The 26515-nt window shown below is 37.8% G+C and overlaps 2 protein-coding genes across 4 annotated transcripts in view; one reads left to right on the forward strand and one right to left on the reverse strand.

Moving 5' to 3' along the window:
- The window catches only part of ARHGEF3 (Rho guanine nucleotide exchange factor 3), a 114272-nt gene that overhangs the window by 59908 nt on the left and 27849 nt on the right, over window positions 1-26515 (reverse strand). For 2 of the 3 annotated variants that reach the window (XM_048957273.1, XM_048957274.1), the window contains one exon: window positions 16141-16207. In XM_048957273.1, coding sequence (XP_048813230.1) covers window positions 16141-16207 — 67 coding nt within the window. Of the gene's footprint in view, window positions 1-7694; window positions 7826-16140; window positions 16208-26515 lie in introns of those variants that run through there. The other variant, XM_048957276.1, reaches the window with a different exon arrangement.
- LOC125698633 (sarcolemma associated protein) overlaps window positions 1-26515 on the forward strand; it is a 403851-nt gene that overhangs the window by 47312 nt on the left and 330024 nt on the right. The gene's annotated exons all lie outside the window — the stretch shown is intronic.

Consider the following 26515-nt stretch of genomic DNA (forward strand, 5'->3'; position numbering starts at 1 on the left):
CTTTTTGTGCCCACAGTGAGTTAGGGTCACTTACATTTACACACTTTTATCTAACACTTCATTTATCACACTTTTTTTAAACTAATACACTTTTCTTTCTAACTAGATTTGTGAGTAATTGTTGCATGTTGTAAACTGTACTTCAGCACTGGATATGGCAATTTTTGCAGCTAATGAAACTGTCTGGGTGAAAAAACCTTTGTTGTTGAAATCCAGTATTTACATTTTTGAAAATGTACATTCAGTGCTAAAGTACTCCTCTCAGCCAAGCAATGCTTTACAATGAGGAGACAAGGTGAAATACACTGGAGGAATTAAATTAACATGTAGTAGGATTTCAACATCCACGTCAGTGACTGGGTTCTGCTCTACATGCAGCTTTTGTTTTGAAAAGAAAATGACAGCTCCTCCTTGATGCCCTTTCACAGGTTCATCACAAGACTGATCTTCATGCCCTTCAAATGAGAAGTATGAAATTTCATTTGACAGAGCTCTGCATTTCTTACAGACCAGGAAGATTTAGGAAACAAGAGAAGCCACAGAATATATGATCCTTATTTATCCAGCTGTGTTGTCTTCCGCTGTCAAGTAGAGATAAGCACTCACAATAGCTGGGATTCAGTTCCCAGTCTACAGAAGTCAAAAGTAGAACATTAAAAAAAAAACAACAAAAAACCAGCACCACACAGATGTCACACTGAACTCCCACATTTTGAGACAGCCAAAGTTCAGCTACAAGTCAGGATCCTCACATTGTGCAGGTAGACGAGGCCATTTCTATTTTCTGAATCTCACAGAAGTATTAAACACATCTTGAAGTCAAGAAAGGTAATAAAATAGGAAATACAGATGCACTGCATGTACACACTCTGTACCTGTGAGTCTTCAGGCTACAGCAAGTTCAAGAATATTTACTATAAAACACAGAAGTTTTTATTTCACCATGTTTAAAAACAAAAGTAGAGGTGTTGAAAGTTTTTGTAATTACCTACTAGTTTAGAGCAGATCTTTGAGTTGCACTGTATTTGATTAACAATTTTGCTGTCTTTTTTGAAGAAATTTAACGTTTCATTTTTCTTCCTCCTGGCAATGGTGATTTTAAAATCAATGACCAGCTGTTCCGACACTGCTTTTATTACTATACTTAGAAACAGAAACTGGATTATGAGCTCCCCAACCGCATTACACAGTGAAAGGTGTTCTGTAAAAGTAAATCTCAGACCTCAGATGGTGCATAATCAAATCTCTCTTACAGTACAGTTCTTGGGTGGATATGCACAGACGGACATGATATAACTGTAATGACAGCTTGGGTTGGGATTTGTTAGTCACAGGAGTATAAAAATGGTGTAAAATTAAGTAATTAACCCTCAGTCTGCAAAAATTGGAGTTAGTTACACATGGAAGAATCAATGCAATGCAACAAAAGATGGTTAATCCATCATTCAGAGAAAAAGAAAGGAATTCTGTTCTGCATCAGAAGCTATCAACCAAAAAGACATCAGAAGATTCTGCTCATCATCACTGAGATGCTTCAGTACGTGTTCCTAACACAGTATAGCCAACAAAAACCATGAAGTTGTTTTCTTTTTGTAATGTAAATCCTGTGTATGCTGTCTCCTGTAATGGAACAGATGTAATTCCACTGTTAATGAAGAGGAACAAGACACAAGTACAGTTTCTTTGTTAAATAACTGACTTACAGGCTCACTCACTGGCAGCCACACAGCTTCAGCTCAACAAAGTCTGTGGCAGCTCCAATGCAACAGAGCCCTGTTGAAAAGTAATGCCAACTAAGAAAGGCACAGGCAGCCCAGGAAGACTGCAGGATTAGAGGAAACACAGAGGAAAGATCATCCTGTGGCTGTAGCAGTGAAGTTACCCAACAGCAACTATGTAGTAAGCTTTTACCAGTGCATTTAAACAGAGTATATGGGAGCATATACTCTGTGGACATGGAGCTATAGTTCACAAAGTAGCATCTACAGAGGATAAGAGTCCAAGGCAAGGCTGCTGAAAAAAAGCACAGCATAAAACAGTTAATACATGAATACTGACTTACACCCCACAAGTTATATAACTAAATGTCAGTTTGCTCAGTAGAAACAAACTTGTATCAGCTGTGATGTACAGACTAAGAGAGATGAAAGCAGAGCTGTAAGGAAAACAGCAACCCTGGGTGAGCCAGGACAGGTCGGTGAAGGTTGCTTGGCCTTAATCCTAAAAGATCACTTTCCCTGCTGCATTTCAGCACTTCTACTTTCTGAAAAGTAACAAACCAAACAAACAAAAGCCAAATTTCTTGTCTGAAAGTTTGTCCCAAGGACACTGTTAGCCAAGTTATTTTGTACAGAAATTGACAAATAGCATCAACCACTGTTAATGCTTTAATTTTCTAAGAATTTCAAGGGTTGTCACCATATAAGGTGAGGGAAAAAGCCAACATGGCAAAACTTATTCCAGTAATTGAGCTACCAGATACAGTTCTTTGCCCATAATAAGTGGATTAGAAGCAAAGTCTGCACTCGATATTGCTCATTAAATTAATCCCTGCTCCCTGTGAGCTTCTTTTACCCAAAGGAGTTACAACTACAGGCTCAATTGCCACAGTGCAAGGCAGCTGACCTCTTTATCTCTCACGTGCCAGAAAATAAGCCCTTAAATATTACTCTCCATCATATATTTAAGGTCATATCACTGTATCTCAATAATTTGGTGTACATTCCTTTCACAAAAGATGCTAGAAGTATATAAGCACAAAGAAATAGCTTTACACTGAGCCCAGAAGGAATCTGTGAATAAGTGCTGTATGTAGTGCACACATTTAGGGCAGAATAAAGCTACCCTGCAAAGCTGAAGGTCACAGACAAATTAATTTATAGCCCAAAAACAGAAATCAGCGAAGTGCCACGTTAAGGAACAAGCAGAACTTCCTGACATGACTTAAGTAAGCAGGTCCCTCAATGAGCTTGAACATCTGCTTTACACACTGACATATTTATTTGCCATTTGGGCAAAATAATTCTAATCACATCATATCACGTGATATTAGATTTATCATGCCAGTTTATATCACTGCACAGTGCTGTGTTAAGCCAAAAACGACAACGTGAATCTTCACTCAGTACAGCACCTGTACTGGCCCATGCATAGCACAGCAGAGATGGACTGATTTTCTAATTCTTTTCATTGCCAGGCACACAAAGCATCCCAAGTTGTTTGTGTCACATTGTTTACAATCATCCATGGTCGTGACAGTCACCAGTTTTTATAATTGTTTTTCTTAGGACAACATGGCCTGAAGAGATATGTGCAGTACGAAGAACACAAATGACAAAGCTTATAAATAAGTAAATAAATATTCCAGACGAACATTTTTGTCATTGTAACACAAAAGGAGATTCTGACTAAACATTTCAACCTTTTTCTCACTGCAGTTAGCAACGTGTGCCTTGAATCCAGCTTACATTGAGTATAAAATTACAAGGCAAAATATTAGTGACCTTCTATCTTGAGGCTAGCTGAATAATGCCTAATTTAACATTTCCTGCCACAGGTGGTGGGATATAACCTCACATGGCAGACTCTAGAAGTTGACTACAAGAGGCAGTAGCCGTGTCACCTTACCCAGCTTAAAGCCAGAACGTTCATGATACTGGAACAAGAATAACCCCCACAAAGGATTGTTTTCCATGCTATCACATTACTATTGTACTGACATTCAAGTTACTAAGATGAAATAAAGGCACAGATGCTTTAAAAAGAAAATGACATGGTGCAATGTAAGGTTCTTGAAACAAGAACAAGTCTGTATAATGGGAAACCATGTCATATTAACCACATGAACATCTGTGCAACAAGCAGCTAGACTCCCAGGGATTTGTTGTTGAATACAGTCTTCCTGATAAATCTCATTCAGAGCTAACCCATTCCAATTTCACAACACTGCTAATTCATTCGTTCATTCATAGCTTAAGCTTCACAAGAAGCATTCATCACCTTTCAAGACCGGCTCTTTTTACCTTACCTCAGCCTACTGCTCACCTGCACAGCAGCACCAGCTGATGTCCTTGGCCACACACTGAGAACCCCAACAGCGTGGAGGCATGGAAAGTCCTCCACTGCCTTCCTTCCAGCTGAACAACACACCATGCATGCCTTCTTGGGCTGTAACTTCAGAGTACTGATTTCTAACACAAAACTTTAAGGAGAAGCACTATCTACCCTACATCCCAATATCAGTGTTTTATATTACCTTTCCAAAACATCTTGCTTAAACTTCAAAGAGAGCCAAAAATTCCTTGAAATCTTTATATATGGAAATAAGTTGTATTATATTTCCACTGCCCTCTACTGTTTTGAATATGAGACGTAGATTTCTTTTTCATGATACAAAAACCTAAGCAAAAGCTTAATTCCTACTGAAGGAGATGACCTCATTGCCCACAGGTTTGTGGGTGCCATGTCCCACCCTGAACACATTTGGCTGGTGGGCTGTGTGAATATCAGAAGCAGTAACACAACTTGTTAGTTCTTGGTGTCCCAAGCAAAAACACAACAAAAATGACAGACCTTAATTCTGTTACAGCACAGCAGAAAATTTTTAAGACAATCACTGAACCTCGGGAAGCTAGCCTGGCAAAATTGCAGCTCCTTTTCATCTCTCTCTGAGCAAAAATTAAAGTTTTATTTCTACAGCACTGTCACAATGGATTCAAGATTTTCCACTCCATGTAATATGAAATGAACACCAAAGTGAACAATGAAATCAAAATTACATTCAGTGTGTTTAACACAAACAACAGGAAATGGGTGTGCATGTACGGGATGCTGTAGGGACAAGGATCAGCAGAGCTTTGTTTGAGGACTGATAGTTATTCTATCTTAATTTAAACCTTCTTCCTTCCCCTTTTCAGAAGACATGGAGAGCATCAGACAGCAGAATCTAGCAGAGAGCTGAACATGCTGAAATTTCCTCAGTGTGCTACAAAGTGAACCAAATTCAGATAAATAAATTAAATATATTTTTACTTCTTTCTCCTAGAGAATTCCTCACTACATGAGTCATCAGCAATCATAATTACATGACCTTTACTGAGTCAGAACTTCAAGACAGACTTGAAGACTGCTACATTCATTATACTTTTAACTAACAATTACAACCAATATCCAGGCATTCTAAATTTGCCTGTATAGAAACAAAAATTCAGAGGCATTGTGCCCCGACTGACAAAAGAAGTCGGTGCACAAACAGTGCCCACATCTCCATCACGCTGACCTGATGAGAATGAGCTTCCTCACCTTCTAAGTTTACATTGAGAGAGTTTATTATAGACCCAGTAGTAAAATCAAGAATAAAACAAAAGTGGAGTCTTTACCCTTCAGTCATTGTGCTCCTGAAGGCCTGAGACCTCCCCTGTCTGGGCAGCACTGAACTTCCCTGGCTTCAGCTGAACACGAACACAGCTGTCAGCCACTACTTCTGCTTCCAAACCTGCATCACCTGTGTGTGGCTTTTGTTCGTGGAATGAAAATCACAATGAAACTTTCTCACTTGAAAAACAGATTTGTTCCAGTGATTTTTTTTTTCTTAGTTTTTCTCTTTTAAGAACTTCAAGAGTCTTAAGGAGCTTTTCATTGCTGTTTCTGTACACAGCACCAGAACCACATACAGCAGAAGGAAAATTTCCATAAGGTATGTCTCCATGTGACTTTTAATGACTTACATTTACATAAATTGCAGTCATCCTTTACTACTCTTACACTCTTTGTTGGTTTGCCTTCCCTCAGCCTCTTGCATTCAGCATCATTATGCTGCTCTGCCATTCAAGCCACAGACAGGTTCCTCTATGGTGCTGGATCCAAGTGCCTCAAGTGCTGTTCCTCAGCATCACAGATGGGAAAAAATGGCTGCACCGAAAATGGATTTTCAGCATGGATAAAAGCATCAACCTTTGACTAAAATCACATGCTGTTATTTCTTACTTCTGTCTTTCACTTATATTGAACCCAAACACAAATACACTTCTGCTCAATTCCTCAGGAAACAAGACTCATGTAAAATTGGTGGATATCCCCACGACTCCTGATTCTAGAGTTATTTTTCTTTTAAAGTGTTTTCTTATCCAGTTTCAATCAAAATTGACAAAGGGCTGATGTTTGCAATGATTGTGGAAGATATAGATAGCAAAGGCATCAAAATATGCACCCAACTTGAAAGCTTTCAACATGAGCTCCTTAATACACCAGTGAATCCACGTGATCTTACATCACTGACAGACATGCATCCTCCCTGGCATTCCACAACAGCCACAACATTTATTAGATTTCTTTTGCTATACATTGTTGAGTAAGCAACAACCAAAACACATACCCACAGCAAATATGAATATTAAATACATCCAAAAAGACTAAATCAATTGTACAGCACAGCGGTTAATAATCAGCAGCCTCACTCTTGAGCTATTTAATAAACACTGAGAAATCAAATGCATAACATTTATTAAAGTGAGTTTCACAAGCTGAATAACTCTATTTCTCAGACTGTCTTGATAAACTTCCTCAGCCTGCTGCAATTTTGATATACCTCTCATAAACACAATTTAAGTCAGAACCACATAAAGCATTCCACATATGATCTTAAAAACATTCAGAGCAGTAAATTCGTCATAAACCATCTCTCTTGATGCTGAAAATTCTGTTAAAGAGAACATAAAACACAATATATCCAATTAAGAATTTAGTTTTAATCTTCAGTATGTATATTTGAGCCACATTCTCTGCAGCAAACACAAGAGCATGCAGGCCACTGAACAGAGCCTTGCCTCACATTCCAGCTCCTCACTTTTATCACCTTTATTTTTAAGAACTTCAAAGTGAATTTTATTCGACATATGCACAAACGTTTCAAAACAACTTTGCTTCTCAACTAAGAGGCCTTGCAGCCAGTTGCAAGCTAGGATTAGATCTGCAAAGTTAGACATCTAGTTATCATGCTGATGCACTACTCTTATTTGTAACCAATAGGCCAAAATTAAAATCCCACACAAGTCACTTAGAATAATCAAGAATTAAATGCTAACCATTTCCTGTATTTATGATCAGTCTTGCTGCTTTCCAAGATGCAAAGTCTAAAAGCACAGACAGTTTTCCAGGTGATACTTCACACACATGCAAGCACAGCACAGTAATTATGCTCTGCAAATATACTATTACACAAGATCTGTTAACAGCTTTCACTTTGGCAATGCATAAACTTGTCCATATAGTTTTAAATGTTCCCATTTGAATTCTAGCATCAGAAAAAACGATTGGTTTTATGCCAGCAGAGACAAATTTACATATTTATGGTAATACGGACTAATGAAAAGCAAAAAAAAAAAAACCAACCAACTCAACCAACAAACCAAACAACAAAAACCACATCAACCCCTATGGTCCCACAACAATAAAATTCCAACACATAGAGAAAACCAAACCATCATCTATCCCACCAGGAATAGCAGAGTATATGTATATACATTTTTTAGAAATCTCATTCTTACAGAAGGAAACATTCCCACTAAGCACTATTTTTTCATTGACACAGTTTTAAATCCTGCCACACTTGGAAGCATTATCTGTGCAATTTCAACTTACTACAATGCCATGCAAGCAAACAATAAAAAGTGGCGCTATCCTGAGTGTACACTTACCTGATAATGCACAAAAAAACAACACCACACCATGAGGTACTTTGTATCGTACTCAGATTTAGGAGGCTTCCTAATCTTCAGTGTGGCAGTGAAAACTCTTTGCTGCAAAGAAGCCCCTATGTTTCTCGTTCAGCTTTCGGCAGGAACTCCTCCCCACGCGGCCACATAGCTTTGTCTCGCTTCCTGTCATGCAGCATACAAGTACTATCATCAGCTGAGTGACACATATCGGCACGTCTCTCTCTGCTTTGCTTGTTTTTTTTTCCCCAAGACTGCTCTGAATAATATTTTTGAAGATAAAAGTGCTTTAAAAATTGCTAACCAACGTGAAGAGAATGGCAGTGGTATGGCAAAGGTAAACGCAACACTGATGTGTTTCAAGTAGTAGGTAAGTGCTTGGGGGAGCTTTGGGATTCAATAACTGAAACACAGTCTGCCTCCTACATGCTCAGTTCTCAAATAATTGCAACGGCCTTTAACTCAAAAGAGCATAACTATCTCTAAATATAGATGCCTCCGTCAGAAAATAAACATCTGGTATCTACTAGGTGAAGCTTTTGAACATCTAGTTCACAGAAAAATTCCGTGTTCCAGAAGTTAAGAATTCTGCTAAACAGCACTTAAATTAACAGAGGCACAAGGACAATAGCTCAGCAAAGACTGTTATAGAATCAGCCCAGAATTCAAGCCCAAAGATGAGGCTGGCGGAAGGCCCAAATTTTTCATTTGAGGACATGTCAAGGAAGTGCAACGTCTGATTTTATCTGTGGGAGTTCTCTACAAGTGAAAAACTCACCCCATCACAGGAAACCCTAATCCTTTGCCATCGGAATTTGGTAATCCCTCACCCAGGTTTGAAAAATAAATACTTTGAAAAAGCTCTGGGCAAGATCCAGAACATAGGATTAAATGTTAGATGCTGAAGTTCAGAACTGTGACCCGAAAGTTTTGCGTCGGCAGTTGGTGCTCACTCCTACAAAACAGAGCATTCCCCAAGACACTTGAGACCTAAAAATTTCTGTGGAGGCAGCCCCAAATAAAAATGATTTTATTCATATTTCTTTATCATAAATATGGAAGGTCTCTCATCTTCTTCTTTCAGTCGCATTGTGCAAACTAACCTTCCTAGAATGGGTCCATAACTGCCCTCATTTCATGACTGTTTCACAAGGCTATCAGTCTGCTTTGGATGAAGACACAGCTGAAACTTAGAGCACATTTGTGAGAATATTTAAGGTTGTTAATCACTGAAAACTTGAAACAGTATTTGGAAAAGTCAAAAGCTTTCCAAAGGCTGTTGGCACAGGTTGAAGCTGTTTTCTATCTGTTATGTGACTAAGGGATGCTAAACTTAACTCTCAAAAAAATTTTACAATTAATCACCATCTAGAGTGACTGCACCATTGTATACTTTTTTAATCAAAGGCAATGTAATCAATGTTTATAAATGTGCATTTTAAGAGTTTTGAAATCTTATCTCAAATCACATTAGGTTCGTGTTATAAGCAGGGCTTCATAGGCCTTGAATAAATGTAGCAAGATATTAAAAGACCACCATCACGTTGCTCTTACTAGGCATGTGCCAGATTTTAAAAGACAGCTTTATTTATGAACTGCTCTGTGCTTACTGGACACAGAAAATAGCATTAGCTTTCAGTAAGAATCTTGTGCTCATGTTTATTTTATACATAACTAGGACTCATTCTAAGATTGGGATGTCTTACAGCAAACCTGGCCGTTGAAACACTTCAGTAGTTAGGAAGAACAAACTGGTGAAGTGGGTACCAAAAAAAACACTCAGAATGCTTCATCCATTCCAGAATGCTTCTTTCTTTCTGTTGAAAACAACAGAAGGAACTCCACTTCCTTCCCCACCATCAGCTCCCAAGTTCTTACAAGCTCTTTCAGTTCTTCCTAGGATTCCCTTCTCCTTCACTCCTTACAGGACTTTGAATAGATTTCTGCCATAGATACAACTTGACAATGTAGATCACAACCTGCGGAATGGCAGATGGAGAGCCAGAGAACTGAAGGAAACCTCTATTGCAGCACTGAGGACTTCCCAGCTGTTTCAGTAGATGGTGATTTTTCAACCATTTACAAACGCATATCCCATTTATTTACTTTAAAACTAATCTAAGTGCTGACAAACTGGAAGTTTTTACAACAAATTCATACTGATCACTGACCATTTTTACACCTAAGAGCACTGGGAAACTGAACAACAGACCTTCACAATGATTTGGTTAGAAGAACAAACAGGTTGCTATGGCATCAAGTTGTACTGGATGCATCATCATTAGCACAGCCATTCTGCCCAATATTTACTTTAAATTAAAATTGCTATTCTGAAACAATGTAACAATTAAAACGCCGACTTATATTTCAAATTTGTTTCTAAAAAGCTGTTTTCTCAAACAAAATGCTATGAAGTTCAGATGGAAAACAGCACCACACTGCTAACCATTACAATGAAAGTTTCTGAAATACAGTTATAGGAAATACTGATTTCACATCACGTGTTCTCAAAAAGCAGTCACTGCTGGGGTGGGGAGAAACAAATACAAAGAAGTGGGCAGAGTTTGGTGTGAGTTAAATTGAGCACAGGTCAAGTTCATCTGCTGTTGAACAAAGAAAAGAACAGTAAATGACAGCAGGAGTACAAGGTAACACCCAAACTATGATTAAAGGCAGGAAATCTGCTATATAACAGAACATCAAACTAGGCCTAGGAGAACGACAACTGGACCTTTCTGCTTTATCACACATGGCTTCTAGCTCAGTACTGTTTGTATGTGCAACAGAGTTGGTCTAACAGGTTTACAGCACACGCAAAATACTTCTACTATAAATAACAAATCACACCCAGAACAAAAATAAACTTGTTACAAAACACTTTGAGAGATCCATAAAACAAAGTCCCACAGCGTTAATAAAGTGGCTGCATACAGCATATTTCCAGAAAATATTTATTCTGTGAAAATATAACATGAAAATATAACAAAACTTGAGAAAAGAGATATATTATTTATAAACTGACGATATTAATTTGAATGAATCCAAGATATAATAAATGTAGTGCATATCTTCTACAATGCAAATGATGTCTTGCAGATGTAAAAAGCCTATGAGTCTACTCAACACAAGATTTCTGCAGCACTGCTGTATGAGAAGAACCTTGTCACATACACATCCCACTGGTCCTTCAAAAGGATGCAGCCATTTATCACAGGTCTAAGAACTCACTTACAAATCATGTTTTGCTGGAATAAAACATTCTAATTTTCTGACATGACTACGATCCAGTTACGCAAAAGCCACACAATGAATTTCTGATAGCATCTCTATTTTTTTGCCAACATAAACCTTGCTGTTCCAAGAAAAATTAGCCTTGTGACTAATCAACAACAGCTCCAATGGTTTGCTCAAAACCAAAACCAATAATAAACTAAAATATTTAAAGCTCCGCCCATAGGTTAAACTGGGAAGGCATCAAAGCCAGCTCTGTTAATAGTAAAAAAAAAAAAAACCCAGCATCCAAGGTGTATGCTTTGACAATTTATGAGCTCTAGTCTCCGGAACTACAAGTAGTGCATCATGGATAGAGATTTCTAATGCTCTTATTGTCTCCAATGTTGCTGCTGTGAAGAGTTTAAAGTTTCCCCACCCCTGCAAATCTACAAAGAATGAACTGCAAGACTACAGAGGAAATCTACTTCTACTGAACCTGTAATGCAGGCGTGATGTTTACAGTCTTCGAAGACACTAATGCAGAAAGACTTACAGAATTGCTTCTTACCACTGCTAATACCAGATATCAGAGGCATTCTGGCCTGAACACTGACAGAAGCACAACAGTCCCTCCACAAAATCAGGATAAAAGAAATCCTGAACTAAGACTAAAGGGGTGGAAGTGCTAAAGCAATTAAACTCTGAAGTGGAGGAGTTTGCAGTCCCACTGAAAGAAGAAAGGGGGAGGGATCTAATAGGAGCAAGCAGAGCACAAGTATACGTCATCTCTTAGAAAGAAGAAAAAGAAATGGCAAATTTTCTTTTCGAAGAGAGGTGAAATGGATCAGAGATCAAGAATCCACCTACTATTTCCTTAGCAAGCTGCAAAATGTTAGGAAAAAATCAGAGGACTGTCCACAGAGGGAAATACACAAGCACACAGTGAGAGCAGGCACAAGGAGCAGGGGCACCAACAGCACTGCCCCTGGCAGAGCAGCCCCCTCCTTCTGCACAATGGCATTATACACAAGGAACACTTTGCTTGCTCCAAGGAGGAAACTATTGAAATTGTGTCTGCAAAATGCAAGTGCATTAAAAAAGAGAAAAAAACATAATCGTGCTTTTTAATGCATATAATAACATGTCTTAGAAAATTAATTGGTCTTATATTGTTCATACTTCACTACAAGATAATGGTACTGAAGCATGTTTAATCTACAGACATTAGCTGATAAGTTTTCTTCAACGAGTCCAACTAAAGGCCTGTCTGATACCGTAACAGCCTCTGCTATGGGTAACTTTACTGCGTAAGCAATGTCTGCATCCACTGGTACTCAACTGAATAGAACCAGTCAGAATCCAGAAGCAAGAGGTGTTTTCTGCAGTGGTACATGATTATGTAATTTATATAATTAATCATCAAGTTAAAAATCAGGAAAAAAAGAACTTCTCTCTTAGGAACCCGCACCTTATATAGTCATGTACCCTGAAGGGAACAAATGAAGTCTGCCAGCCTGCACAAAACACACACACAGTTTTGCAAATACTGTCTGAAAAGTGAGGAATTCTTCCCATTTGGCATGAAATACATCTTTTCTCCCCACACACATACCTGAAACAAAATTAGCAAGGAAACAACTTACAAACCTAAAACTGACCTTCAGCAAGCTTAGCACATTTTTATGTCAAGCTTCTCATAAATTATATCAGCTTCCCTCCCAGATGACCATATCTGCTGTTTAGTTAGAAGCTTTTGCAAAACCAAAAAGGAAACAGAAAACAAGGAAATATGAAGAAGCACAGTTGCAGTAAATCTTCAGCCTTTAGACAACCACACACCAAACATCTCAAAATGTAGAAGTAGAAAATATTAGTTTAGATTTTGCTACTGATTTATTTTTAGCACTAAAGTTACTGTAGGAGAAATAAAAGAGAAACAAGCATAATGGTTCAGACATCTGTTTAAAATATGCAGGAAGTGATGCTAGCTCTTTGTGGAGCAGTATAGAGGAAAATCAATGACAAGCACAGACAAAAGCAGCATCCTCTGCAGCTATGCCTCCAAACCTGGCACTTCTCATTAACCAGGTAACTGCTTTTCTTTTGACTGCAGTTCCTTCACAGCCACCCGAAGAGCCATATCAGCAGGGCTGCAACAGACCACTCTTGTAAATACATCTAAATAGATCATTAGGAAGAAGTAAATCACTTAAAGGCTTTTAGTAGCATGAGCCCATCACTCATATAATTAAGGCACTCTAGAAAATTATCCTGCTGGTGAAACCAGAAGTAGTCATTTTGAGGCAGCAGGAGGGGAGATAGACAAAGCGGTTAAAATCTGAGACTCCTTAGGAGAGATTGTCAGGCTTCACAAATTCAGATATGTACAAATAAGCTTGACTGCATTTACTATGGATAACACAGCACACAGGCACATGACTCAAGGCTGTATCATAACTTATGAAGAAGAAAAGAAGCTTTAATTCTCATATCTTCCACCTATAGGTGCATGATTGCACAAATACAGGATGCTTCTGTTTTTCATTTGTTTCTCCTTGTTTCCACACCTGTGTATCTGCTCTCACACACTCTAGCCTTCCTTCATATCCCTCTCTACTCTCTCACACTGTCACTACATCTTTTACTGCTTTCTCCATCATGATTCTCTCTCTTCCAAAGTTCAGCTTCCTCCTCTTTTTCTCTCCAATCCTGCAGCCAGCATCTTCCTTTGCCTTGTTTCTCTTATACTCCAGGTACCTCATCCACCAGCTAGGGTCCTGTGTTCTGGTTTTCCAATTACACCTGTGCCAAGTTTGTGATATTCTTATCTCCCTCCACAGGTTCAGTGTTTCTTCCTCTCTGAAACTACAATTCTCTCCATAAATACCTTTCCACTAGAACACTGTTTGCTGGGCACCTGACAGTGCAATCTCTTCAGAGAGCAAATTAATCAGATGCACTATGAATATATGCAGGAGCACCATACACCTCAGAGATTGCATTGCTTGGTACGTTTAAGCCTAAACATCGAAACAAGAATTATGTCAGACCCTTTGAAAAAGAAGAAAAAAAAACAAAAAAACCATAATCAGCTCACTGCTGTCACATGGAACACTGCTTAACCTTCTGGAAATAGTTGCTACTGTTATCTTAAACAGCACTGGCAGAAACATAAATGGTATCATCTTGATATGGAAATTCCCACGGAGGAAATCAAACCATGAGATTCAAAAGAACACCTTAAAATGGAAAATGAATAAATACGTTTAAGCACAGAGAGGAAGACAGAAGCGCAGAGGAGTTTCCCCTTGGTAAAAGTTAAGCATCTGGGCCCTCTTATCTTTCTTTGAGGTTTACGTTGGTGTTTGCTCACTGATGCTTTAACAAGCCCACTTATCAGCATGAGATACAGACATGCTAAACCAGTGATCCAACTGCAAAGTGAGGACAGGTAAACTCATAAAACTTCATAACCTTCTGTTTTATTGTCACTGTTGAAATGATCTCGCATTACAGTCTGCAGTACAGAAACAGCACAGATGTTTTTAAAAAGCATAGCTATGAATAAGTCATCTCAGCAGTTTTGTTCGTTTCACTCAAGAATGGCACTGATCCACTGTCAATATTAATGTAGCTCATTTACCCAACAAGATCTTATACTTGCTTAAGAAAAGATATCAAGGACGATCTTTTATCACTAACCATCCATACCAAAACCTTTGTGACCTGAAGTCTGCTCATTGCGTTTTCCATAACACACACTTTCCACCCATCCAAACAAACCTGATGCTGACACCCTGCAGAAGTCAGCAGAGACCAAACTCTCTGGTCCAGAGCTCAGCTGCCTCAGCTTCAGCATCTGAATAGATTCAGGGAACAACTGCTACAGCTTCTTCCCCATATGCAGTTCTTTATTTTGGATAATTCACTTCAACCGCCCATTACAATGCATTTTATGAAATATTAAAGCTATGGAACTAGAAGTCTGTGTTAGTGTCCCATTAGTCTCCTTAAAAATAACAAGGCAGACAACTCCCACACATCCTCATTTCTATACACGAAGGAAGCAGTTTGAAGATCCTTTTCACAATAAGCAATAGTGGGTGCTCCACTTAAAAATACCCAAGTCAGTATCAGATACTGTGAAAAATATTTCTAGTTTCAGCAACGTTTATCATATCATGACCAGCACATATCAGTACATCTTATACATGTCATTTATTCTTTCAACAACACATTTCAGTAACATCTTCTTACTTAAATGCTTTGTTGAAGAAGCTCTCCTGAATAGAAATTTGTTAGGTTCAGTGCAAGTCAGTTCTCATTACAGGTAGTGGTAATTTATTACTATAGAAAATGAATTTTGCAAGGCAGAAAAACCCTTATTTTGACTTAAAGATTACAGAAACACTGCTCCTCAGATGCAACACACAGTGACTCCTAGACTGTATCCCAAGCTACAGCACTTACACACGTGGCAAATACTCTTGCCATTTGAAAACTACCACCTTAGGCTTTTCAATAGATCAAGTAGAAGGCTCTGTTTCAACAGAGAGACTTGAAAACGATTGACCTGTGCTAGCACTACACCTCAGACCTGAAACAGACATGGAAAAATTGTCTGATACTGCTAAAAATACATCGAAGTTTTCAGTTTCATTTGCTTTGCTTCTTCACACATCTTTTCATTCTGCTGCTGTGGGAGTGCACATGCGTGCAGATGGCCTTGCTCAGCCAACCAACAAATCAGAAATAAAATCTATTCTCTCCAACCTTGTAAGAAATCCAGGTAATTTCTGCTAGCACTTCTGCAAAATTGAGACATTCAAGTTTCCAGTAATTCTACAAACATCTACACTGTAGTTAAAAAAAAAAAAAAAAAGATAATTTAAAAAATCAAAAAATAGTATAAGTCACTTCAGTCTTGCTGAATAATTCTCAAATAGGAAAACAAATCAATTTTACTTCACATTTTAAGATCACACTGTTAAACTGGTTACACTAAATTGTCTCCCCAAATACTTCTTAGTAAATCAACCAATCGCATAAACAAAACCTGGGTTTTTTAGAAAGCACTGTAGAAGGTCACAAAATGAAAGATTTTTATTCTGCTGTTCTGCCATGATTTCAGCACTCACAGATTATACTTCAACAGCTAAGTCACACAGCAATAGGTTGAAGAAGGAAAAAGGTATTAAAACAACATCAAACTTACCCCTCTGAAATTCCAGCCTTTAGTAGAAGGAAACAAGGAAAAATTGTTCTGTTGCTGTTGTTTTGGCCTGCAGAATGAAACAAGGAAAAGCATTTACCAATTACATTTTTAGCTGTCATGTTTTCTACATCAAAAATGGAGTGACAACAGAGGAGAAAAAAAAACAGAATTCAGCTACTGAGACACCTTAGATTTCCTTGGCTGTACTCCTGACAGGCTTCTGTCTTCAGTTCAGACAAACATTTCAATTTAGATGGAGAGCTAAGGGACATGGCAGCCTTACAAGCCTTCAGAGACGCACCGACTTGATGTCTGGCAAGAACTTTGCATCACTCTGATTTCCAACAAGCAGAGACAGCCCTGACCCTGTGTGCTGCTGAGGCCGCAGTTGCGCCAGGTGACGCAGGCTGTGCACATACAGCTCTGCTAGGTGGCCACCAAAGGGCCCCAAAACAGCAAGGCTTTGCCAAGCACCATGCAAAGCAAGCTAGCCATAGCCATGTGTGATGCAAACAACTAGAGGAGCTGACTTCAGGTTTTACTCATTCAAAACCTTCTTCCTACCCTATAATTATCACTGTACAATTATTTCTGAAAAGTAACCATATTATCCACTTCACTCTTAATGAGCGCTTTTCACCCATTAAGATCCCGAAGTAAGATCTTAAATGATTCTGCTAAGGTAGGCAAACATTGCTGAGGCTTTACACATGAAGTCAGATCAAAGCTTGGCTGACCTGCTGAAGCTGACCAAACCAACGCACAGTTCGGTGGCAAGGCTTAAGTGCCGAGCACACTGCAACTCAAACCATGCAATTATTTAAATTACAGGAATACGTGCACCTGGTTAAAAAACAACCAATTAAATGGCTGCCTGTCAAACCTTCTCTCCATCCAACAATAACAGGACAGATGTTTCTGCACTTCAAGCGCTAGACTAACATGAAAGATCTGGGAGCAACTTCTGCTCTTCACAGTTCCTGAGGGACTTCAACACACTGTGCCTCAAGTCCTGCAGTGTCAGGACAGCAGTAATCATCCCTGTCTTAATTTTCTGTCTCCTCTATTCAGATGTGAAATATTTGGTGTAAAATACTGCATGTATGGACATTTTCATATTATATACAATATGTCATAGAGCAGAGGTCGCAGCAGACATTTTTAGATGTTAACACAATGCAAATAACGTGATATACTATAATCACAATAACTGAGACGGAACTCCAGCCTTGGTGTTAATATTCTCAGGTTTCACTCCAGTAGCCAGCCAGCCATGAACACCACCAATATTTCAAGCACACTGCAGTATACGTCGCAGATTTATGATGACTGTCCAACTGAGTTCTCCTACTACATCTTTCCAAGTTAAAATATTAAGAAATTCAATTTCTAACCCAAGATCCTCAGTGGAACTCTAACTGCATTATGAGAAGAAAAGAATGTGATCAACAACAAGAAGTCACACAGATTATTGATCATTCTAACAGTGTTTTGCATCCATTTTGTCCAGCAGCAGGCACAAATGAACTCAGACTAGAACCAGACTCTAATTTTCCAAGAAGCATTGTTTGCTTTTTCTAGATTTCTTTCTGCTTAAAGCCATTTAAAGCTATATCTTATTTAAATGCAATTTAAGGCTATAATTATTAAAGAGCCTGAAATACCCAACAAACAGTTTTAAGAAAAAGTGTGCTTTGCTAATAAAAGCCATCTATCACTGCAGGTCCTCCAAGACTTATGGCCTGATACTTATAGGATGTATCAAAACTCTCTGCTAACTGCTTTTTCATTCTAGATGTACAGCCCTCTCCTGAACAGAAGAAATCAGACTTAAGAGTTGGACTCATTTATCACATATACTCACTGAATAGGCCGCCTTAAACCATTTCTTAAAAACTTTCATCTCCATACACATGACCGGTCTGTTACTTCCTTACTTTCTATTCCATCCAAAATTCATTCAAAAATATGATCCCCATAAATGATACCAAGAAACCACTTTCAAATAAAAAGAAAGCAATAAAATTGGTTTTGTACTTGTGAGAGCCTTTAATCAGGCTGCAAATCATTATGCGGGTTGACAGAAGCCTTTCAAAATGCAGGATGGTACGTGAGTGTCAGAAAAGTTGCTCCCTTGGGTTCCAACACTGGCCCAGGAAAATTTCACTGGGGTATTCAACGTCTAAGCATGGGCAGAATAGTGAAAACATCAACTCTAATTTCCTGTCAACCACTTCATATAGCCTACCTTGAAACTACAGAAGGACTCTTCGTCTTACTAACAGACTGTTCTAGAAGTCTCATCCCTCCCATGGCTAGAAACCACCTCAGCTAATTGCAATCATTTGTCACGGCCAGCGTTCTGAGCCAGCACTTTTCAGTTGAACACACCCCTAAATCAAAGTCAGGTAAAGCACAACTTCTGGTTCCCAAATATACCTCAAATAATAAAGTAGGGTTCTAGCAAAACCAAGACCTCATGTGCAGCTCTCAGTTTGGTCCATCACTGTCTGAAAGTTATTTTGATCTGTCCTCCCAGCTGTCTAGCAATCAATGAGAACTACACTGGAAAACAATTGGACAACTGCAGACTTTGTAAAATATTCTCTTTTTCTACAGCACCCTACTTTGAAGAATACTCTGTTTACTGGAAGGATAACTCTTCACTGAATTGCAATAGTGTATAAGCTAATTAAAGAAACATTCTATTAATTGATATTTTAAACACAAAGCGACTGCAAGAATTCTATTTTCGGATAACCATTAGATTTTACGTGTTGTTAATAAGAATGCTGCATCATTAAGTGTATTGAAGGCCCTGTGTTGACTCCTGTGTCTGCTAGCTTTCTAGGATTCTGCTGTGCAATGAGGATAGCTTGAAATCTTACTGGACAAAGCATTTATGCTGCTGAATCTTTTGACACTGGTAATGATCTGTAAGCTATGGCTCTGTCTTTAACCAAAATGCTTCTAAAAACTGTTTTGTAGTCTCTGATGCGCAAAAGGCTGGAGAGAAAGAGCCACTGAATTAAACATGCAGTAAACACAGAGACTATAGGGACATAGGAGCCAATTTCTATAGTTCAGGAGGCCAATTATAATCAAAGTCTTGTTTTCTTCCCTGAAACAAAGTATATACTAGAGAAGTTTGGATACAATAGAAACAAGATACTGCCATAAATTCTGATGAAGTATTATTATACAAGGTTAAGGATGTCCACTGGTGTTCCGTGGAGAGCACTGTTTCAAAAATAAAGATGCATTTCCATCAAAACCAAAGTAAATACTATTTGGCTTACAAAAGGTTTATGTTGTCCCATGTGCTGCCTGCATTCAGAAAAAAAAAAAAAAAAAAAAAAAACTGAAATTCACATTAATCCAGCATCATCAGAAATGCTTGTCTGAAAATGGCTTGATCTTCCTTTAAATGGTTTTGCAAAAACTGATGGCTATATTTGTTTGTTTAGTAATTATATACCTAGCAATTCTGTCTTGGAACTTAAAGTAAAACTTCAATTCTTCTCTTCTCACCTGTGACCATCAGCAGTAACATTCACAGAGCAGATCAGCGCCAAAGCTGAGTATGAACCATAACTATTCCTGCCACACAAAACTCAGGACAGAACCCAGCCACATACCCCAAACGTTTGTTGATAATGGTTAGAAAAGAACTAACTCATTAAATAATACTTCTGTCCTTAATACATGCAGGATTGGCTGTTTAGGTTCCCATGCACAGATACTACAAATAGACACAATAAAAATATCAGTTGGACAAAGGTGCTTTTACTGAAAGCTGCAGACAGAGCGTGGCTCCCAGAATAATCACTGTGCGTTGTGCACAGCCTGTGCTGTGCTGGAGGTTAGTAACATCACTGCAATAAGTGCTAAGTACAAAGGAATCTGAAGACTAAAAATATCCATCCAGTGTTGTAAAGTTATTGCATTACTGAAGAAGAAAAAAAAATTAAACAGCATTACCTATTTTGAGTCTTGATGAGATAAAATGAAGGATTTATGTTAGTTTACAGTAAGCTCATGTAACTTGCATCTTCGTCTGATCCCGCAGTCTCTCTGCACACACAGCACTGACTACCACAGCTTTTAGATACAAATATCCAAGTATGTGTTTATAATACTCAGCTGCTGTCTCTGCTTGGAGATAAAAGTGCATTTCACAAATCCAAATGAATACTCAGCTAAAAAATGAAAGCTCAAAACACTTAGAGAAAAACTCTGCTAAGTAAAAATTGTTCTCAAACTGCAAAAATAAAGGTTGTTACAACAGCTGTGAATATTTTACCAAAATGCAGTTAAATGACAAATCATTCCTCACGTTCAGAACTGCTCTTTGTACTATCATTAGCTCAACCTACAGAAAGTACTGAACACAACACTGATTACAGAAGCATATTTATTTTAACATACTGGGGTATATTTGTGATAATGAGTTGTAAAAGATTCCCAAGCAGTTCGCCTGATGATGCCCAAGAGTTGCAAGATTACTCTGAACAACAGCTTTGATTCTCTCAGATATTTTAAGTTACAGTTAACACTAAACTCAAATACCTTTGGCATCAATTTTAAAAGCATAGAAAAGAAAGAAAAAAACAACATGGATTCATCTTCTTAATAAAAATATTATGTAAAATTTATTTTGTTCTCTGAAAGGGAAAAAAAAAACCAAATCTAATACAGCAGAACTTGACTGACTAGCATTTCAAATTCCTATGGAGATTTTACATGATACACTCTTCTCCCTAAAGGCAACATCTCACAATGACTGGGTTTATGTTCAGTTTATCAAGGATTAATTCTGCAGACATGAGCAATTCGAGCTTCCATACAACCAACCGCCAGATAACTGGAAACAACTCTCCCCTTAGATAAGGAAGATTGGACAGTTACTATCTTCAGAGAAACAAAAATATCCACCAAGGAAAAAAGCAGATGAAGGATTTTCAGTAGCAGTATTGACTTTCTGAATGCTGACATAATAATCTGCTCCTACTATCATGAGCTGAGTCTCACAAGCATTAAGAAAGAAAAACAGCCTCAGTGAATTTGGGTATACACTGAAAGATGAAAGCCTGCATAACTGAAGCAGGTACCAGTGAGCTGTACCACACCTACTCTTTTTCCATGCTTACTTCAGAATACGTTTGTTTGTACAACGAATCAATGCACAGCACTGCAAAATGTCAAAGAAACTACATAACATCTCTCCATTTCTGCATTTATTTGTATTTCCTGTCAAGATTAATATTGATATAATAAAGAAGAAAAAAAAAAATCAAATGACTAAGTTAGATATTTTGAACTAAAAATCAGATTACTAACGATCTAATATTTCAACTTCTGAAGAAGCACATGCTTGATGTCAAGCTGCTAACATCATTCATTCATTCATTCATTTTTTACTGAAGGTTAATGCAATAAATTACATTTGAGATACATCACTACAGAATCACCCCCTTGACATACATGAACTCTACTCACAGCTGAAATAGAAGCAGACCCTGGCTACCAGCCAACAGAAGGACACAGGTGTTTTGGCTGTTTGACACAGGATAGCTGCGTTAAATGCCGGGGACTTGGAAGGGCACCCTGTCCTGTATTTCTTTAAGTAAATATCACTGCTTCGTGAATGTTGTGAAATGTAAGATTAGAAAGATTACTCACTGGCTGGCTTTGAATGAGCAGCCTAAATTACTCCTATAGTATTTCAATAATAGCTAGAAAAAGAAATTTCAATAACACATATAATAACTTTTCAGACATTACACCATCCCACTGCTGTATCACAGATACATGCTGAGCCCTTGACAAAGAGAACAACTCATTAAAAAGAAATGTTTGCTCATCTCCACCCAGCCGTGTAGATAAGATCCTCCAGTCCATGGGAAAAAAAATCTCAAGTGGTAATGCCTGAATGGCCCCCATGGTGAGAATGCCAGAAAAATCAACCCTCCGGGCACAAACTCACAACATTCGTGTTCAAGGAAATAGAAGTCTATTCCATCTTGTTTTCAAAACAGAAGAAAGTTCTCATCAGGAACCAGATGTTGTGAAATCCGCTTAATTTAGCAAGATTGGGCACTTACTGGTTAGATAGAAACAAAAATATTTGCCACGAGAAAGCAGACAAAGAATTCTCAGCGGTTTGTAAACAGCATTCTCCCTGTTAGTCTACACAGAAGCTACTAACAGCCTCAAAATGATCACCCAAGTGCTATCACACCACGTTCTTGATAACAAACAAGAATGGAAAACCCTTATTGTTTGGATTCCTACCATCTGGCTCTCTTTCTGAAGGTAAACATGAACTCCTGCAAAGCTGCAGCTCACTAACATGCAGTTAGAGTGATCAGAGGAATGAAAACAGAGGGCACTGCTACTTAAAACAACATTCGGATGCAAGGCAATCCAATACTAGACTGTAGAACCCTATTTGCTTATGCTCTCATTAGCACCTTTGTTTTCTCCACTGTAGCTTGAATTTCAACTAAAAATGACCCCCAAAAAATCCATTTCTAGCAAAAATCAAGTTGTTATGCTTTTAAGCCTATAGTCAACTTAGAGGTTTGTCTGTGTTGAGTTCAGTGTTAAGCAAAAGGAACTCCTGTCTACCTTCTAAAGAGCACTGTGTGATGGTCTGTCTTCGTTCCTGCCTCTCACGGACATGGCATGAAGCCAGTCAGCCAAGGAAGGAAACCTGCTCTTATTAAATGCCATCAATTACTGAGAGCAACTGAAAGTTACTGGCTGCAACTTTCAGATGGCTGTTTTACTGAGAAAGTTTATTGTTTCACGAAGAAGTGTTTTAAAACAAGTGACATGAACTGCTCCAGTAATTTCGATGCTAAGACAGACCTGATTATCTCACCTTGAGACTTCAACACACATCTCACCACTGGAGATAATAAACTAACATTTCCAAGGGCATGAAACCATGCCCATGATTTAGTTTCAGCGTGCAGTAGCCACTCACCAAAACTAGTGCAATTACACCACGTACTTCATGTTTACCTTAATTCTGTCTGTTAAATCACCTAAGTATCTGTACTTGCAAATCTCAGCACCTAGGTTTAGAAAACTTCCTTCTCCTCATATTTAACAAAATGATCTTCGCAATTCTTATTCAGCTTCCATTGAATTCTTAGATCTTTTAAACAATCAGCAGAGTCCTTTTTACTACTGAGCAGTTTGCACTGCTTGTTGCAACTCCATAAATCTTCTTTGTCACCATACATTCTTGGAGTTCCGCGTGCATTTTGTCTTAGTGAAAAGCCCTGCACAAAGCCCTAAAATGCTTTCAAGCTAAGAAGTTTATTCCAATCACAAACACTGGATTGGTTCCCCTTTTGTTCAGAATGGAAGTGAATTAAATAAAAACAAGGCAACTATTTGCACAAAGGCCAATTTACATGTACAAGGAGAACTAGATGTAATAACAACCAGCTTCAATTAATATTGCATCCTGTGATGTTAAGAAATTCCATTTAAATTCAAACACTGACAAATTCACTGCTGCAAAAAACAAGTGATGTTTTTGAGGGGATTTATAAATAGACACTGCAGTCATCAAATACTGTTCTGTACCATGTGATCTTTTTGATATTGATCACCATTGCACGGCAAGGTCAGAAAACTAACAAGAGTTTGATCTTCAAGAAATATGTAAACCTATTTACATGACAAGTTACATTGGAAGTTGTAACTTTTCGTATCAAATGTTTCTTTTAACTTGAAATATTTGAAGCCAATGCAAATTTTACACCCAATGTTTCTAGCATTCTCCATTGTTCTGAGGACGATACTTAAGCAACAGATTTTGTGTTTACTCTGAAATCACACTTTTCCATTTAGAAGAGCAGGATGACTTCCTACCAATCAAGCAAAAAAGAAAGTTTCACTATTTCCATGATTTCTGAAGGGCTATTTAACCTGAGATGCAAAAGCAAAATGTTTTCAGTTGTTCGTTATTATTCACAGTTGGGTTCCTATGGGAACATTTTTTCCATCAGTGTTACTATAGAAACCCTGAAGGCAGTGGAGGAAGACCTGCTCAAACCAAGATGCCATGAAAGCTCCATTCAAAATATCAATTCAGGACAGAAAACGTTCAGTGGTCTCTACTTGTACCAGCACAATGAAGTTATTTTCTAGTCTGTAGTAGATAAACACAACAGCTGCAAGGCAGTAATTTCACCCCCATCACTACACCTTATAAGACCATACATGAAATTTGGATAATCTTGTCAGAAATACATAACCATATAATTCATAATTAACATTAGTATCAGTAATTACACTGAAAGTGATTATCCTTTGTTTTGTCCAGGTCAACATATACATATTGAAGTGCATTTTATGAGATGCAGAGATTTAGACCCATTTTTAACTTTTCATTATATGTATACACCACGTATGAATTTATCTATACCTACATCTATATGGACAAAAGCACCTATTTTTACCATCCAAATAAATTAAATTCCTACAAAAACAGGAACTAATATATGAAATGAAAACAGTGGATCAGACAGGAAATAGGATTATGCTGCAAAGTAAATCTCTGATTTATCAATGGAGGACATTTTCTCATCCCTTTCAAGGAAAGGTTGTCTGCTCACATCTGTAAGCAAGGTGGCCTATGCCCTTCTTTTTTCATCTTATTAAAGGTAATCGATAACAAATCTCATAATTAGTACTAGGATTTAGTAGCTTTGCATCTGCAGTTTCTGACTGAAGTACAACGCCTGAGGAGCAAGGTCAAGAATTAACTATTACTTTGGGTGCATTCTCAGGATCTGTTTCAAATTAATTACTGTACATTGTTAGAGGTAGAAGGCCAAGTCAAATGACAGTTTCAGGCCTATGGCTCCAGATTATGGGTTCAAAATGCCTCATAAAATAAATGTAATGAAAGTACTTAAGGGTCAAAAGGCAGCAATGTCTGAAGGCTGTAAGCAAAGAAATCTTGAAAGAAACATCACTTCTACACATGTCCAAAGGAAAATTATTGCCAGTACTCAATGTTCAATGCTCTTTTTTCATTACTTTTAAGATTATTTTTGCTGTAGGAAAAAATAAAGAGCTCAAATAATGAATTATTTCAGTATATGATTATCTAGGTCACACTGCTATAACCCGTTCTTCAAAAAAACATGAGGAAAAAAAACATCTGTGCTACTAAATTGTGTCATATGTACCAAAACATTCCTACACAAGATCCAATGAAATTAATTTCTATAAAAAATTTTGAAGTTTTTTCACAGTTATGTATGAAATCTTTATGAATAATACGGCTTACAGCAGTAACTTATATCAGAAAAAATATGCAATGAATGTGCCAGAGATTATTTGCCTTCAAAGAAAATATTTTTTCAGCTATTTTCCCTTGTACATATAAACATATTATCATCATACATACTAATGCAGCATCTTTTTTTCCATCAAAACAGTTCATGATTTGTAACGATCTCTCCACCTGAATTGTGAGGGGTTTGTTCTGCTCCCCATCCCAGCCTTCCAGGTCAGGGGTAGAATACCCCAGGGATAACTGCTCCCCTGCCCAGGGGTATTGGAACTGTATGATCTTTGAGGTTCCCTCCAACCTGAGCCATTCCACATTCCACAAAATTAAGGTATATTTATCTTTCCTCTTATACACTTGTTGATATCTAATATAACTGGGTTTCAAAGAGTTACATATTAATCAGGCTTAGGAAGTAGAGATATGCTGCTCTATTTCATTTTAAAAACTGAAAAGTTTTTAAATCAAAAGCCTAGCTAACAGTCTTGCAATCTGTATGTGAATACAGGAAGCGCCAGAACACGAGGACAATATACTTGCTTCCTATAGCAGCTGAAGAGTCTTAAGCCACAAGGAAAGAAATCAAACAGATGTTAATTTGATCAATGATTATGGAGAAAATAATTATTTATGGTTTCCTTTATGGTCAATGATAACAGCACTACTGCAGGCAGTCATCTGAGTGACAGGAAAATAAGGTAAGTGAATATACTGATTGCTCTGAAATTTATTTCACTGTATAATATGTTTTTGTAGCCAAACTGTTGGATTTTTTCTAACTATTTATGCTTTATCTCTTGATTAATAAGTTTCTGTACAACAATTTTTCAAACAAAGCAAAAACAGATACAAAAAGATTAACTTCATCCCTGCCTTCAAATACAGCGGTCCTTTGCATTGAACAGTTGAGCGATGCTGCAGTATTCCTCAGCAGTGTTATCTGTCTGATATCTCTACATTCAGATCTTCCCATCTTGGCAACTTCAAACCAAAACAGAGTAGGTACAGAGTGATTTGATGAGTCAATCCAATGGATAAGTGGTGTAGCAATGACAG

The sequence above is a fragment of the Lagopus muta genome, chromosome 11 (assembly GCF_023343835.1).
Source record: "Lagopus muta isolate bLagMut1 chromosome 11, bLagMut1 primary, whole genome shotgun sequence".
Taxonomy (NCBI): Eukaryota; Metazoa; Chordata; class Aves; order Galliformes; family Phasianidae; genus Lagopus; species Lagopus muta.